The sequence below is a fragment of the Cervus elaphus genome, chromosome 18 (assembly GCF_910594005.1).
Source record: "Cervus elaphus chromosome 18, mCerEla1.1, whole genome shotgun sequence".
NCBI lineage: Eukaryota > Metazoa > Chordata > Mammalia > Artiodactyla > Cervidae > Cervus > Cervus elaphus.
The window spans coordinates 81605757-81624105 of NC_057832.1; the positions used below are offsets into that span (position 1 = coordinate 81605757).

General features: G+C 39.4%; 1 protein-coding gene across 1 annotated transcript; it reads left to right on the forward strand.

Moving 5' to 3' along the window:
* Window positions 1-1863: 1863 nt before the first annotated feature.
* On the forward strand, window positions 1864-15040 carry STEAP1 (STEAP family member 1). Its single transcript, XM_043873305.1, has 5 exons — window positions 1864-2018; window positions 7808-7919; window positions 10308-10820; window positions 11753-11917; window positions 14679-15040. Exons 2-5 carry the CDS (start codon window positions 7839-7841, stop codon window positions 14934-14936), a joined length of 1017 nt encoding a protein of 338 aa, XP_043729240.1. The 5' UTR covers window positions 1864-2018; window positions 7808-7838; the 3' UTR covers window positions 14937-15040.
* Window positions 15041-18349: the final 3309 nt, after the last annotated feature.

Here is an 18349-nt window from a genome sequence, read left to right on the forward strand (position 1 = left end):
AATGACCTTTGTTCTATAAAATCTTAGAGAATAAAAGCATATTGCTTTGTTTGACGATTTAAGACCTATCAGTTTTGAAAATTCAACAATGCTTATACATTTTAGCAATTTGTCTTAATTTTTTTAAATCTGTGCTAAAAACACATGTATAGTTTTTTCTAAAACTTTTAAAAACAATTATTTTCTAGTTTCGCTACAAATAAAAAGTGTAAGTTTCTATTTTTACCACAAGGCGGCAGTCCATGGTAACAGTAATCTTCAAAGGGTTTTACCACCACCCTGTGGATAGTTAGTGACTCCAGAAAATTACATAGTAAAATATGAACAGTCCTAGGTGCCCTAGGTATGAGTAAAGGGCAATCAAGAAAAATGTGGTTGAGAGTTTATCTTCCTTTACTTTTACTAATCAGATTAGTTCTGGGGATGTTGTACACCAAATCCTCAAATGTTGCAATTCAGGTCTGAGACACTCTATCCAGAAGAGGAATAAATCCTGGGCTCACATTCGCTCTTTACAGCCTTAAGCTTCTAAACAGTGACAGTAACTCTGCATTAGGCTCGGAGTGCTTGATTGGGTCAAGGACCAAAACCTCTTGATGAAAGTGAAAGAGGAGGGTGAAAAAGTTGGCTTAAAGCTCAACATTCAGAAAACTAAGATCATGGCATCTGGTCCCATCACTTCATGGGAAATGGGGAAACAATGGAAACAGTGGCTGACTTTATTTTGGGGGGCTCCAAAATCACTGCAGGTGGTGATTGCAGCCATGAAATTAAAAGACGCTTACTCCTCGGAAGGAAAGTTATGACTAACCTAGATAGCATATTAAAAAGCAGAGACATTACTTTGCCAACAAAGGTCCGTCTAGTCAAGGCTATGGTTTTCCCAGTGGTCATGCATGGATGTGAGAGTTGGATTGTAAGAAAGCTGAGGGCCGAAGAATTGATGCTTTTGAACTGTGGTGTTGGAGAAGACTCTTGAGAGTCCCTTGGACTGCAAGGAGATCCAACTAGTCCATCTTAAAGGAGATCAGTCCTGGGTGTTCATTGGAAGGACTGATGCTGAAGCTGAAACTGCAATACTTTGGCCACCTCATGCGAAGAGTTGACTCGTTGGAAAAGACCCTGATGCTGGGAGGGATTGGGGGAAGGAGGAGAAGGGAACGACAGAAGATGAGATGGCTGGATGGCATCACCAACTCGATGGACGAGTTTAAGTAAACTCCGGGAGTTGGTGATGGACAGGGAGGCCTGGCGTGCTGCAATTTATGGGGTCGCAAAGAGTCAGACACGACTGAGCGACTGAACTGAACTGAACTGAACAGGAGATACATGGCTTCCCAGACGGCTCAGTGGTAAAGAATCTGCTTGCTAATGCAGGAGCCTCCAGAGACGTGGGTTTGATCCCTGGGTAGGGAAGATCCCTGGAGAAAGAAATGGCAACCCACTCCAGCATTCTTGCCTGGAAAATTCCACTAATAGAGGAACGTAGGAGGCTACAGTCCATGGGGTCATGACGAGTTGGACACGATTAAGCTACTGAGCCTGTATGCGGGCGCGGGTGCATACAGCCGGGGGATTTATGTTAGTTTTGAGAACCACTGTTTTAAAGAACTGTATGAATGCTCGATAAAGCATTCATTAAAGAAAGGCGAGGAGAAGGGAGAGAGGGACGGAGAGAAGGAAGGTAAAGGAAAGGAAAGAAAATCGAGGATCGAGGGGGCGCGGAGCCAACCTCAGGCAGAGGACCGGGCTCTCTGAAAATCGGGAGTGGCCGGATGGCTCGGTAGGGAAAAAACCTAAACTGGGCTCTGGGACCTCCCAGGACCGTCCAGTTAAGCAGGAGCCTGGCGACGCCGGGCGCCGGCAGGTGGCGCTGGACGGGCAGTTGACAAGGAGGCGGGGTCTGCCCCGGGAGCCCAGGCTAGCTCTCTGGAAGCACGGGCGCCGCGTGCGGCTGGCTGGCACCTCCGGGCAGGCGCTGCGGCCGCAACTTACCATCAGGTCACGCCGAGAAGCGGGTGAGTGCCTTGAATCGTTCTGGTTCGCCTTGCTCCCTGTCTCTGGGTGTCCCTGCGAGGCCGGGCGCCGGCTCCCAGCCTCGCGAGGGGTGTAGCGGGTTGCGATCCGTCCCAGGACTCGGGCGGCGACGCCTGTGGGCGAGCACAGCTCAATTTGCCCCTTGTGCGGCGCTTCGGGACTCGCTGCCTTCCAGCGAACTCTCCGCAGAGCACACTGCTCCATTGAGGCCGGTCCAGGGGCTGGCAGACGGGGACTCACAGAAAAGCCTTCTCGCTGGGGACTCAGGGGATATGATGAGTTGTTAAGTCTGTCCTAAGGTCGGGCTCTGATGTCAAGTTTTCCAACTTGGCAAAAGCGTCACGAGTTTGTATAGCATTGATGAATGATTGGTATATAGCACTTAAAATCGTGCAATTTGTCTTCAGGGTTCCTGTAACAGAAAGTTTTTAAGTCCTGGGAACATTAGTCTGACTCTCAGGATCCGCTTTGGGTTCAAATTCCCTCCAAATAGTCAATCAAGGCTTTATATTTGTCAGAGGTCAAAACCACTGGAAGAAGTTTGTAGACATAAAATTTACCAACACTTCCAAATTCCCGACTGTGTTCTTTTTTTAAAAATTTTTTCTTCTTCATTTAGTAAAAGTTCACTCATTTAGCACAGAATGTTAAGCACAGGGAGGAAGCAATGCCTAACAACACAGCCCATTGGGGAAAAAAATCTCCCGTTTACATAGTTAAATACATAGTTTGCAGTTGAAAGTATAGATAGGAGGTTTGGAAATGCAACGAAACTCACGATGTATCACAGTCATTGAGTTTCTTCATATTCTAAATTCTTTGACATTAACATAAGTCAGTTGGGCTGTGTTAATATTTAGCAGGAAAAAAAAAAGAAAAAAATTACTTAGCAGGAACGTCAGATCCTGGTACAGCAAAATGGAACAGTCACATCAGAAATACGCTTTGGGTTTTAATGGTGATGAAAGAAATACACTTCGGGTTTTAATGGATCAAATTCTGGAGTTCCTAACATCTGAATACTGTGCTGTTTCCTGTTGTTTTTGTTGATGAAAAAATCTTATTGTAGAACTTAAATTATATATTTGGTTAATGTGTGAGGGAAAGCACCATATTTTATTTGACTGATATTTTATTTTCTTGGCTTCAGGGTACAGAGTGGACTGTGGGCCTCACAGTCCACAAGCTCCCTTGCTGCCTGGGTTTTCCTTTGCTCTTCCACATGGTCTTCCTACCTCACAGATGAACAGCTGGATACCTCCCCAGGGCCACTCCGGCTTTTCACCCAGATTCTGTACTCAGTGGCTCTCAATTAACAAATACTGCCAGCTTGCTAGATGCCCCAAGGCCAGGCCAGATGACAGCCCTCACCCTTCTCATGCCTCCTTCTGTCCATAAAATTTTGTCTTCCTTTCCAGTACATTGCACTACCGTGTAGTCAGCTATTGAAATGTCTGCCTTGTCTCCTAAACTTTGAGGTTTTTGAAAGCAGAGTCTCCATCTCATTTAACTTTATATTCCCACTGCCTACCTTGCTCACAGTATGGTTAATGACTTAATATTGAATAAGTATAGATTTGTATGTTAAAATCTTTACCATCCTGAAACTCACAGTTAAAACATCTTCTAAACATAGTGAATTATTTGTCTTTGATTACAATAGATAGACCTTGTATTCCTAGTCACATACAAACTCCCAAATTACCACAATAATAGTGTTGGTTAGATCACCAAATGATTTGGAATAATACTTCTTAAGGAAATAGACTATAAACTGCCCCAGAGCAGACATGAAATCTCTTTTCTCCTTTTCCTCCCTTATTGTCAGTCATAGATTTGCATTCATGGATACTTGATGATTGCCATATGCTTTACTCGAAACTCTTTCAACTGCCAGTGATACATACCTAACTCAAACTAACAAGCAAAATAGGTAATGTATTGGCTTGTGTAACCAAAAAATTCAGGATCTGGTTTCAGAGACTCTAAATACTTGAATATGCCAGGACTCTTCTGTGTTTGTCCCCATTTGTTGCCTAGACTTCTGTGTGTTGGCTTTCTTCTGTCCTGTTGAAGATACCTTCTTCCTTTCAGCATGCAGAAGGCATGATAGGCTTGTATCATCCCAATATAACAAAATGTTAAAGACATCTTCTATTTATCTTCCACTTCCAAATATAAATGTTTCAGAGAAGGACTCTATTTGGCTCAAATAGAGATGTGTACCATCCCCCAAATAATCAGTGTGATGAATAGAATTGAGGACTGTCATTAATCAAGACTGAGTCACATGCCCACGTCTGTGGCCAAAGAGGGCATTTCTTTGGATAGGAAATGTGTTTTAGATCATAAACATAAGTGGAGAAAAAAATGTGGGTAGACCAAAACAAATAATTTCAGCAGGAATATTGTGAAATTTTGAAAGAAACAAAATATGGAAAATGTTCTCAGAGCACTTCAACAAAGGTGCATTACGTAAAGACGGCTCCTCTTTATTCTTTGTGAAGCTCAAACCTCTAAAAGTTGGAGAATGGGGACCTCCCCAGTGGTCCAGTGGTTAAGACTCTGTGTTTCCAATGCAGGGGATCCAAATTTGACCCCTGGTTGGGGAACTAAGATCCCACATGCTGCTCAGCACAGCTAAAAAATAAAAACAAATAATTTTTCTTAAGTTGGAGAAAGTTTTGATGTGTTTTAAACTACTGGAAACAACTTTCCACTTAATAAAGTATGACAAGTGGTCTAAAATCCCATGAACAGATGAGCCTAGAAGGGTGTAGTCCAGGGGCTCACAAAAGAGTCAGCCATGACTTAGCGACTAAACAACAAAAACAAAATTCAGAAACACTTGGAATGTTTCTATCAGTCAAATGGTTGAATAGCTAATCTGTTTTCTTATTGAATTTCATAATGGACAAATTGGTGATATATTCCTATGGAAATAAATTTAGAACTAATAAAACAGTGAATAATATTGTGACATTATATGTTTCCCTTTCCTAAAAAATCTTACATCAAGCCCATGTGAGGATCTGCGAAGGGTGTTAAAGAAAGTTCAATTCAGTTCAGTTCAGACCCCATGGGCTGCAGCACGCCAGGCCTCCCTGTCCATCACCAACTCCTGGCGTTTACTCAAACTCATGCCCATTGAGTCGATGATACCATCCAACCATCTCATCCTTTGTCCTCCCCTTCTCCTCCTGTCTTCAATCTTTCCCAGCATCAGGGTCTTTTCCAATGAGTCAGCTCTTCGCATCAAGTGGCCAAAGTATTGGAGTTTCAGCTTCAACATCAGCCCTTCCAATGAACACCCAGGACTGATCTCCTTTAGGATGGACTGGGTGGATCTCCTTGCAGTCCAAGGGACTCTCAAGAGTCTTCTCCAACACCACATTTCAAAAGCATCAATTCTTCGGTGCTCAGCTTTCTTTATGGTCCAGCTCTCACATCCATACATGACTACTGGAAAAACCAAAGCTTTGACTAAATGTACCTTTGCCGGCAAAGTAATGTCTCTGCTTTTTAATATGCTGTCTAGATTGGCCATAACTTTCCTTTCAAGGAGTAAGAGTCTTTTAATTTCATGGCTGCAATCACCATCTGCAGTGATTTTGGAGCCCCCCAAAAAATAAAGTCTGCCACTCTTTCCACTGTTTCCCCATCTATTTGCCATGAAGTGATAGGGCCAGATGCCATGATCTTAGTTTTCTGAATGTTGAGCTTTAAGCCAACTTTTTCACTCTCCTCTTTCACTTTCATCAAGAGGCTCTGTAGTTCCTCTCCACTTTCTGCCATACAGGTGGTGTCATCTGAATTTCTGAGGTTATTGATATTTCTCCTGGCAATCTTGATTCCAGCTTGTGCTTCATCCAGCCCAGCATTTCTCATGATGTACTCTGCGTATAAGTTAAATAAGCAGGGTGACAATATACAGCCTTGACGTACTCCTTTCCCGATTTGGAACCAGTCTGTTGTTCCATGTCCAGTTCTAACTGTTGCTTCCTGACCTGCATACAGAGTTCTTAAGAGGCAGGTCAGGTGGTCTGGTACTCCCATCTCTTTCAGAATATTCCAGAGTTTGTTGTGATCCACACAGTCAAAGGCTTTGGCATAGTCAATAAAGCAGAAATAGATATTTTTCTGGAACTCTCTTGCTTTTTCAATGATCCAGCGGATGTTGGCAATTTGATCTCTGGTTCCTCTGCCTTTTCTACAACCAGCTTGAACATCTGGAAGTTCACGGTTCAGGTACTGTTGAAGCCTGGCTTGGAGAATTTTGAGCATTACTTTACTAGCTGGTGAGATGAATGCAACTGTGCAGTTAGTTTGAGTATTCTTTGGCTTTGCCTTTCTTTGGGACTGGAATGAAAACTGACCTTTTCCAGTCCTGTGGCCACTGCTGCGTTTTCCAAATTTGCTGGCATATTGAGTGCAACACTTTCACAGCATCATCTTTTAGGATATGAAATAGCCCAACTGGAATCCCATCATCTTCACTAGCTTGTTCATAATGATGCTTCCTAAGGCCCACTTAACTTCACATTCTAGGATGTCTGGCTCTAGGTGAGTGATCACACCATTGTGATTAACTGGGTCCTGAAGATCTTTTTTGTATAGTTCTTCTGTGTATTCTTGCCACCTCTTCTTAATACCTTCTGCTTCTGTTAGATCCATACCATTTCTGTCCTTTATTGAGCCCATCTTTGCGTGAAATGTTCCCTTGGTATCTCTAATTTTCTTGAAGAGACCTCTAGTCTTTCCCATTCTATTGTTTTCCTCTATTTCTTTGCATTGATCGCCGAGGAAAGCTTTCTTATCTCTCCTTGCTATTCTTTGGAACTCTGCATTCAAATGGATATATCTTTCCTTTTCTCCCTTGCTTTTCACATCTCTTCTTTTCACAGCTATTTGTAAGGCCTCCTCAAACAGCCATTTTGCTTTTTTGCATTTCTTTTTCTTGGGGATGGTCTTGATCCCTGTTTCCTGTACAGTGTCACAAACCTCCGTCCATAATTCATTCGGCATCTTTTATCTGATAGGAAGTGTGACAAAATAATTTCCTTGGGGCTAACCAGGAGAGTGGACATGTCAGTGATTGAATACATCTCAACAACCCCACTGGAAAAATACTAGCAATGCATGTCTTGCAACAAAACCATGTCTGTAACTCCAATGGGAAAATGGCACTCTAAAGATACAACATTTCAGTCCTTCATGGTGCTATTAGGGTTCACTTTACTAGACTGTCTATTCTGTTTGTTTTCTGAAACTAATAATACATATACCCATAAAATTGTTTTTACTATTGTTTCAGATTCATGTCAACCCAAAAATCTATTAAAATAGAGCTTCCTGAAATATAATCCTATATCATCAAACTCTAACCACCGTTGACAATATTGTTACTCTTGAAAAACTGCATTCCCAATTCTATTTATCTTTGAGGGGAATTAACTTTCCTCCAAATGAACACCTGAAGTTAAAGTCTCCTAAAATAAAAGGCAATATCTGACTCTTTGAATTTCATATAGATACCTGGGTCATTTATTGCACTGATAGCTGGACAAAAAAATACACTTACTATTGACACAAGAGCACTTGTTTGAATTTTTAGATTATAATGTGAGGTTAAATGAGTCACTCAGTCACTGTATTTTAAACTGTATTTTGTCACACTAGCCCTCATATGAGTTAATTTTTCACATTTCCCTATCAAACATTAATATCATAAATAGCATAGACATAAAGACAGTAATTTTTATTTTCATAGGTGGCTGAAGTCATACTATTTTATAGAATTAATGGAGAGCAGACAAGACATCACAAACCAAGAAGACCTTTGGAAAATGAAGCCTAGGAGAAATCTAGAAGATGATTATTTGGTAAAATAATAATTAAAATCTATAAATAATTCAAATGCTGTTCAGTATCTCCTAATGTTATAAATAAGTGATTTTCACCCTTTGCTGTGATTCCTGGTACTGATATTGTGATGGGTAAAGGGCAGTGTGGGCTATAAGAAATGTTGTACCTTGATGGTCATGAACTTAGCCAAATAACCTTGAATAAGTCGCTGAAAACCCTGGGTCTTGGTTTATCTATAAAGTGAGAGAGTTGGACCAGATCATCTCCAAGGCCCTCCAATTCTTTCTAACATTCTGTGGGTCTAAGTTTTTTGAACAAGTCATCAACGCCCATATAACAGTAGTTTCACAAATGTGCTTTTTCATAGGCACCATGGCATCTTACCAAGAGATCATCAAGTTAATTGACGATTCACTATTTAACCAAAGAAATTCAATTTTGGAATAAGAATCATCTGTCACACTTTTACCCCACATCAAGATTAAATGCTTTTTACTAACTTACTGACTTAATGAGTGGTGGAAAATGAGTGGTTTCAAACTGCTTAATGAGTGGTTCCAAACTTTTTACCCTTCCAACTGATATCAACTACAGTTTTAACAGAAAGTATTTATTTTATCTTAGTTATCTTAATAGAGAAAAATTAAGTAGTACAAGTAGATAGTGTCTAAAATGTGCATAAAATCATTTTCATTTTTCAAGTGAACTGTCTTGTTGCTGTCCCATAATTCTTCACCCTTAACCAGAAAATTGATCTCAGTGGACTATTTTAACCTGCAGAGATGGCAGAATCTACATCAAGCTCAGCTCCCTTCTAAATGGAGTAATTGGAGAAATTACTGGATGTAGCTGTGATTTATTACTGAAAGTAAAAGTCAAATGACAAGAGGTCATTTTTAAACATGAAAAATGATACAGAACTAAGTGAATTAAAGTTACTCTGCAGAAAGTGAGGAAATAAGATAATCAGTAACATCATTTTGAGCATTAAAATGTTATAGGTCTGTATACAGAGCTCTGAGAAATTAGGAATAACATATTGAGTGAAAAATTTATTCATAAAGTAACAATATGAAACACTGATATGTTTCTATTTTGTTTTTTTAAAATTTGCTGCTATATCAGGCAGTTGTGGAAGTGACAAACTAAACATACACTTTTGAATCGATGGCTACCTATAAATGCAACTGGGTAAAGAAATATAACTTTCTCAGGAAATAGATCATCCCTGTGGGATTTAACTCCTTACATCGTCTTTGTACCATTTAACAATTTATCTGTCAGTACTTATACAAATGAAACATTTTGTGACTATAAGTCTATAGGATGGGAGAGAGGGATAAATTGGGAGACTGGGCTTGACATATACACACTACCAAATATAAAATAGATAACTAATAAAAACCTACTGTACAGCATAGAGAACTCTGCTCAATACTCGGTAATGACCTATTTGGGGAAAGAATCAGAAAAAGAGTGGGTATGTGTATATGTATAACTGATTTGCTTTGCTATGCAGCAGAAACTGACACAACATTGTAAATCAACTACACTCCAATAGAAATTAATCTTTAAAAAAGACTACATGATGCAAATTACATGTTTTTATCTAATAGTAATGACTGTATTATTCCTGGTCCTTTGTACTTGAATGAATGAAGAATTCATTCTTCAGATCTTCACAGAGAGTTGTCCAGTAACCATAAAAATTATAAAACAAATATGACTATGACAATTTATAAGTGTTATTATTTTTACCAAGGATTATTGGATTTTTTTTTTTTTTTTAGTTTTTCAGTTTTTGTTTCCCAGTTGCATTATTTCATTCTTTTATGCTTGCAAGATAGAAACACAGTGGTCTGAGATCTAGTGAATGTATCTGAAGCATGTATTTCTTCTGACTTAAAGAAAAATGAGTAACAGGAATTATGGAGAACCCCAACAAAGAGAAGGAAATGGCAACCCACTCCAGTAATCTTGCCTAGAGAATCCTGTGGGTAGAGGAGCCTGGTGGGCTGCTATCCATATGGTCGCACAGAGTTGGACATGACTAAAGTGACTTAGCATGCATGCATGCATTGGAGAAGGAAATGGCAACCCACTCCAGTATTCTTGCCTGGAGAATCCCAGGGACAGAGGAGCCTGGTGGGCTGCCGTCTTTGGGATTGCACAGAGTCGGACGTGACTGAAGCGACTTAGCAGCAGCAGCCAACAAAGATAGGATATCTAAGTGCACTTTTGATCATTACCACCTAGTGTATGCCATCTTCAGTTAATCAGTATACAAAAGTAGGGTTCTAAATGTCCTTTTTTACTGATAAGCACAATGAGCAGTAAGTAATTAGTTTGAGAGACATCCCATTGTTTTGTTCAATTTTAAGATGTCTATTTTCTTTCCTTTGTAGAATAAAGACTCAGAAGAGTTCGGCATGCTGAAAAGACCTGTGCTTTTGCACTTGCACCAAACAACCCATTTTGACGAATTTGATTGCCCCCCAGAGCTTCAGCACAAACAGAAACTCTTTCCAAAGTGGCGCTTGCCAATTAAAATCGCCGCTATTGTATCATCTCTGACTTTTCTCTACACTCTTCTGAGGGAAATAATTCACCCTTTCGTGACTTCCCATCAACAGTATTTTTATAAAATTCCAATCCTGGTCATCAACAAAGTCTTGCCAATGGTTTCCATCACCCTCTTGGCACTGGTTTATTTGCCGGGTGTGATAGCAGCCGTTGTGCAGCTTCATAATGGAACTAAGTATAAGAAATTTCCACATTGGTTGGATAGGTGGATGGTAACAAGAAAGCAGTTTGGTCTTCTCAGTTTCTTTTTTGCTGTACTACATGCAATTTACAGTTTATCCTATCCGATGAGGCGGTCCTACAGATATAAGTTGCTGAACTGGGCATATCAACAGGTAGGATGACATGGCTGACCATTAAACTAAAAGTCTAAGTCTCCTAACAAATTAATTCTTTCTTATTTTAATATCAGTACCCCAAACCTCTGTTGAAACCCTGTGTTAAGAAAGTACTCTGTTCTAAAAAAAAATTTTTTTTAACTCTTCACTAGGCTCAGTTCTATAATTCTACATGAGGAATGTTTTTTAAGCTGAAAATAGTAAGCTACAACTTTGGAGAAGGAAACGGCAACCCACTCCAGTATTCTTGCCTGGAGAATCCCATGGACAGAGGAGCCTAGCAGGCTACGGTCCACAGGGTCGCAAAGAGTCGGACATGACTGAGCGACTTCACAACTTTAACAACATAAATACGTGTTTTGTTCATGGACAGAGCCACATTTCAATCTTCTACCACCCTTAGAAGATTTATTTTTAATGCTAACTTTGTATTTTCTGCTTCTTTACCACATATGACAATTCTAACCATTAGCTATTATATAAGTTAATAAAACAGATTATATAAATGTTGCATTCAAGGAAGGAGGTTAATAGTGCCTATGTCATTTCTCTTAGAGAAATGCAAAAAATACCATCATAAATTTGTGGAGGCCCCTAGTTATCAGGGTGCTTCCCTGGTGGCTCAGACGGTAAAGAATCCGCCTGCAATGTGGGAGACCTGGGTTTAATCCCTGGGTTGGGAAGATCCCTTGGAGGCAACCCACTTTGACATGGCAACCCACTCCAGTATTCTTGACTGGAAAATCCCCAGGGACAGAGGAGCCTGGTGGGCTACAGTCCTTGAGGTCGAAAAGAGTTGAACGTGACTGAGCAACTAAGTGCAGCTAGTTATCAGGTCCTCCAGAGTAGAGGGAGCATAGAAGGAGGTTCTTACACTGGAAACAAATGTTGTTTGCATATTTCTCCTTCCTCTTTTCACCCTCTGTTAGGTCCAACAAAATAATGAAGATTCCTGGATTGAACATGATGTTTGGAGAATGGAAATTTATGTGTCACTAGGAATCGTGGCACTTGCAATACTGGCTCTGTTGGCTGTGACATCTATTCCATCTGTGAGCGATTCTCTGACATGGAGAGAATTTCACTATATTCAGGTAAATTATATACAAAATAACTCTGACTCCTCAGCAAGGTAAATCCTTTTGTGCTTATAATGACACCAAGTGTATAGACTTTAGTATATAGGCTTCCCAGGTGGCACTAGGACAGGAGACATAAGAGACCGGGTTCAATCTTGGTCGATCCCTGGGTTGGGAAGATCCCCTGGAGGAGAGCATGGCAATCCACTCCAGTATTCTTGTCTGGAGAATCCCATGGACAGAGGAGCCTAGCAGGCTACAGTCCATAGGGTAGCAAAGAGTCGGACATGACTGAAGTGACTTGGCATGCACACATATAGACTTTAACCCATAAAAAATAACATGGTTTTCCAATAACGAAGATCTCACACTTGTTCCAATTAAAAATGTGCTCTTCTGTCATTTTCCCTCTTGCTTATAAATAGGGGAAATGTTTTTTAGACACATACAAAAGGCATTACTCAAAGAAAAATATTATTTCTAACATTTGAAACTCATTAGACCATTTGCTATCTATTTAATAACAACAAATTTGATGTTTTAGAAATTCAATATTGTTTACTTAGTTCTCCAAAAATAGAAAAAAATTTTGTCTATCTCTGACTTTATTCATGCCTTTTAAGTTACATGGCTTTGTACTATCCTCCTTGAACTATAGAGTTTTTATCTACCAAACTATGGAATTTTATCTGTTCTAGTATCTTATTTTAAAGGCTTCTTTTTCCAAGTTAATTTTTTTGTAACTTACTCACTTGAAGTTTCTCAATATTCTTGGAATTCAAAATTATCTAAAAAAAAAAAATTATCTCAAATTCACTGAGGTTAACTTGCTAGTGGTAGATCACACCCTAAAAAGAACAATGTGCCAGAATTCACAAGGGGATCCATGTCTGACAATATTCAAAAGGCTGAACTTAATTCATTCCTAAGCACTGCCAAGATGCTAAACCACAATGTTCTATCTTTTACAAGTGGACATCTTTAGAAATCTCACAAAGTCAGCTAATCCTCACTGTCCTTTCTACACATCCATGCATATACTCCAACAGACACCTTAATCATCTGATTAAGCTAGAAAGAATGTCTCCCTCTGAATTATTCAAATGTGGTTTAGAGATGGTGCCATGTTTTCCAAGCACAATAATTGCTGATTTTGTGGGTTTAGCTTGATAGCCATTAAATAATAGCCAATAGTCTATTCCTCATTAAATAACTTTCTTCTTACATTGCTCTGCCTGGCACGCATATGCTGTGCGTCACTTTACAGATTTAATTACAAAGTCAAGCGCTATGTCTTGACAACCCATCCCATTCCACTCAAGATACAATACCTAGCCCATACTGCTGCTGCTGCTAAGTCGCTTCAGTTGTGTCCGACTCTGTGCGACCCCATAGATGGCAGCCCATCAGGCTCCGCCGTCCCTGAGATTCGCCAAGCAAGAACACTGGAGTGGGTCACCATTTCCTTCTCCAATGCATGAAAGTGAAAAGTAAAAGTGAAGTTGCTCAGTTTTGTCTGACTCTTCGGGACCCCATGGACTGTAGCCTACCAGGCTTCTCCGTCCGTGGGATTTTCCAGGCAAGAGTACTGGAATGGGTTGCCATTGCCTTCTCCGACCTAGCCCATAATATGTACACAATACAAATTTAGTAAATTAATCTTCAACCAATTACATATATTTTTTAATTAATAACCTAGAAACTTTTCATTAACAATCCAAGAACTGATTACTCTATGATTTCCCTTGGACATTTATATCTAAAAATATAAACTTAGCTATTTGATTGTATTCACTGGGGCTTAATGCTGAATAATTGTGAGTTGGATTCATTCTAGCAGTCTAGTGAATATTTCCCATAAAGTGAATAGAAGTCAAAAGATATCTAGAAGAACTATTGTCAGAATGCCATAAAACTACATAGGTGAACAATTATTTGTATAACTTTATCTGGATGGTGCCAAGTATCCCAGTGCAAGCTAAAATTTTTCTTCACGTCTACATATCTCTGTTTTGTTCAAACATTGAGATAATTGTTAGTGTTTTTCCACTTTATCAAAAATGTTTGATTTTTTAAACAAAGGCCAAGATCATTCATTTTAGTATTAATATACCAAAATCATAGTCAATAACTTTGTTGTTGTTCAGTAGCCAAGTCCTGTCTAACTCTTCATGACCCCATGTTCAGTAGCCAAGTCCTGTCTAACTCTTCATGACCCCTGTACTGCAGCCTGCCAGGCTTCCCTGCCCCTCACCATCTCTTGGAGTTTGCTCAAACTGAATCACTTTAGTTGCCTTCATAATTGATAAAGATCACTAGTATCAAGTTGATTTTGCACTGACCTTCAGTCAACCTGCCAATATTTATTAAGCACTTAAAATGTGCAAATCATTGTGTTGATTCTACAGGGATCCTGTGATGATAAGACAGAGTTTCTGAGTTTAGATGTCTCTTATTAAGCAGAATTAAGGCAAATACACAGGGGATAGAGCATCATAAAATAAATATCATAAGAGAGAAAAACAAGGTATGGAGAAAGGAAAGACAGTGTTATTGATTATCTGAGACCAAAAGGAGAATGGTTGTGAATTTTCTCAACTTAAATAGCCTGGAGACAAAGGCATTACCCACATGTAGAAAGAGTGGAAAGAGATGAGTGGACAATAACAGATGAACGGAAGAATTTCTAAGCAACATAACAGATCTAGATGATATAGGATGAAATAAACTCTTAATGAACCATTCTCACCAAGATAATTCTTTTTCTCTTTTGCAGAGCAAGCTAGGAATTGTTTCCCTTCTGCTGGGTACAATACATGCATTGATTTTTGCCTGGAATAAATGGGTAGATATAAAACAGTTTGTATGGCATACACCTCCAACTTTTATGATAGCTGTTTTCCTTCCAATTGTTGTCCTGATATGCAAAGTCATACTACTCCTGCCGTGCTTGAGGAAGAAGATACTGAAGATTAGACATGGTTGGGAAGATGTCACCAAAATTAATAAAACTGAGATGTCTTCTCAGTTGTAGAATTGCTGTTTATACATATTTTTGTCCAATATTGATATATTTTATCATAAACACTTCAAATTTGTATTTGTTTAATAAAATGACCACTTGAGGATCTTAACATATCTCTTTGTTTATGGGTGATGTTTGAAATATGTGTATTTCCTTTCAGATTTGATTCAAAGTGAGAAATTAATCTTTAGTACATTCCCTATGTTCAGTAAAGCTGAGCATAACAAAATAATCACATCTGATTTATCAGACTACATAACATTATAAATAATAAAAGGCCTTAAAATATCAGTCCCTGATACTCCTTAAAAGTTATCATGAGCCATGAAAAAAGATACTATCTGATGGCCAGTAGGCACATGAAATGATGCTCAGCATCACTAATTATGAGAGATGCTGAGCATCATCAAAACTACAATGAGGTACCACCTGACACCAGTCAGAATGGCCATCATTAAAACCTCTACAAATAACAAAAGCTGGAGAGGGTGTGGAGAAAAGGAACTCTCCTCCACTGTTGATGGGACTGTAAGTTGGTGCAGCCACTGTGTAAATGATATGGAGTTTCCTCAGAAAACTAAAAATGGAATTACCATATTACCCAGCAATCCCATTGCTGGACATATATCCAGATAAAACTATAACTCAAAAAGATACATGCACCCTAGTATTAATTGCTGCACTATTCACAATAGCCAAGACATGGAAACAACCTAAATATCCATTGACAGATGAATGGATGAGATATGGTACTTACATACAATGGGATACTACTCAGCCATAAAAAAGGAAAACTTGGATACAGCTAGAGATTATCATACTAAGTGAAGTAAGTCGGAAATAAAAAGACAAATATCATATGATATCACTTGTATGTGGAATCTAAATTATGACACAAATGAACCTATGAAACAGACTCAGACATAGAGAACAGACTGGTAATTACCAAGTGGGAGAGAGTTGAGGGAGGGATGAAGTGGGAGATTGGGATTAAAAGATGTAAGTTTTTATATATAGAATGAATAATCAACAAGGTCCTACTCTATAGCACAGAACTATATTCAATATCCTATGATAAACCATAATGGAAAAGAATATTTTTAAAGAAGAATGTATATATTTGTATAACTGAATCATCTTTCTGTACAGCATTATAAATCAACTGTACCTCAATTTTTTTTAAAAAAAGTTATCTAAATCTACCACACAAGTATATCCAGTGTTTATGACTGTTGTTAAAGAAACTTCTTTTCCTGTAACTGGATGTTATTCATATAACACCTATCTCAAAAAAACACATGGATTATGAATATACAAGTAAAGCAGCAGAATAAGTTCAGATACACATCCAGGCAAAATAAAACTCAGGTTTTCCAGGAAAAAAGGTAAATTCAATTTTCTACATCTGAGTTAGGTAAAACTCAGTTTAAACTTTAATACATTGGCCAAAGTGTTGTCAATTCGACTCCATATTGAAAACTATTTCTTTGAGTTGTTTTTCATTGCTTCTATTATTACAGTCATACATAATGTCCTGCCAAAGAGGACCCTGCCTCTCTGCCTGACCGTTAAACTAAAGAGCCTTTGTTCAGCTCATAGAGAGACACTCTGACTCTGCTCACCTGTGAATCAGTTCAGTCAGTTCAGTTACTCAGCCATGTCCAACTCTTTGCAACTCCATGGACTGAAGCATGACAGGCTACCCAGTCCTTTACCATCTCCTGGAGCTTGCTCAAATTCATGTCCATTGAGTCAGTGATGCCATCCAACCATCTCATCCTCTGTCCTCCCCTTCTCTTCCCACCTTCAATCTTTCTCAGCATCAGCCTTTTCCAATGAGTCAGCTCCTCATATCAGGTAGCCAAAGTACTGGAGTTTCAGCTTCAACATCAGTCCTTCCAATGAGTATTCAGGACTGATTTCCTTTAGGATGGACTGGTTGGACTTGCAGTTCAAGGGACTCTCAGGAGTCTTCTCCAACACCACAGTTCAAAAGCATTGATTCTTCAGTGCTCAGCTTTCTTTATGGTCCAACTCTCACATCTATACATGACTACTGGAAAAATCATAGCTTTGACTAGATGGATCTTGGTCAGCAAAGTAATGTCTCTGCTTTTTAATATGCTGTCTAGGTTGATAAAAAAGTTAATAGCTTTTCTTCCAAGGAGCAGGCACCTTTTAATTTCATGGCTGCTATCACCATCTGCAGTGATTTTGGAGCCCCAAAAAATAAAGTCTCTCACTGTTTCCATTGTTTTCCCTTCTATTTGCCATGAAGTGCCACCTGTGAATAGCTACAACAAAAAGAAGAGATTAACACACCCTTTCCAAAGGCTGGCCCTTCCAGGAGATGTTTTGCAAGACTGAAGACCTTTTCGCTTTTCTTCTCTACCGCATCTCCCTTTCTACTCATTTTACTTCCCCAATGCCTCTCCCTCTCTATTCTGCCTTTGGACTTTAGTTCCTCATTGCTTCTTTCTCTCTGACTTTATAAAAGATGCTGACAGCCAGACCCCAACAAGATGTTTACTTTGAGACCATCTTCTTGGTCAGCCAGCTTTCTGGATAAAGTCATATTCCTTGCCTCAACACCTCACCTTTCAGATTCACTGGCCTATTGTGCAGCAAGCAGAGAGCTCTTGGACTCTGCGAGGACCGTGAACCACATCCTCACAGAGCAAACTATACATCAACTATCAGGGCTCACTAACCCAACTGACTATACACCAGAGGTTTTTCATAACTGGCAAAATTAACTATAAACTTAGTCTTTTATACAGATAAGTTATTTATTATGATTAAAGACAATAGGGCTAATGCTAATGGTGGTGGTGTTTAGTTGCTAAGTCATGTCCGACTCTTCTGCAACCCTGTTGTAGCCACGTGTTCTGGGAAACAAACTCACTCAGAAGGACAATGCAGATAGTGGAATGCAGTTTATTACATGGTGGGCCCAAGGCAGAGTCTCCTTGTAGCCAAGGACCCCGACCAGTTTTTGTGAAAACCTTATATACCCTAAGTGTACCTGCTCAAACCCACCTCCCCAAATTCCTTGAAACTAGTCTGGACAAGGTAAAAGAGAGATATGATCAAAGTTAACCCATGATTCATTTGTCATAAGCCTAGATAGTTAAACAGTGGACATTTAGCAATAGGCCTGTGGTCATATCCCAATAAACATAATGGAATTTACGACTTTGTTCTGTTACAGAGATAATTAGCATATTCTTTTAGGTGACAGAGAATCCAAGAACAAGCCCTGAGGCTCTTTTATCCAGGGGGTCTGGTTTTCCATTGGCATGCCATTTCTATAAACACCAGGCACAAAGTTCAGAGTCCATTGGGAGGGTGACCATGCTTGTAGCCTAATGTTCGCAGCCTGGCCTAAGACAGAGTCCAGCTCTGTCTGTTTCCTCCTTCAA

What these genes read in the sequence shown, in the direction of transcription:
- STEAP1 (XM_043873305.1), top strand. Translation starts at nt 7,839, where the DNA reads ATGGAGAGCAGACAAGACATCACAAACCAAGAAGACCTTTGGAAAATG. An exon ending in ATCTAGAAGATGATTATTTG is followed by an intron (nt 7,920 to 10,307) that starts GTAAAATAATAA and finishes TTTCCTTTGTAG; the next exon opens with AATAAAGACTCAGAAGAGTT. An exon ending in GAGAATTTCACTATATTCAG is followed by an intron (nt 11,918 to 14,678) that starts GTAAATTATATA and finishes TCTCTTTTGCAG; the next exon opens with AGCAAGCTAGGAATTGTTTC.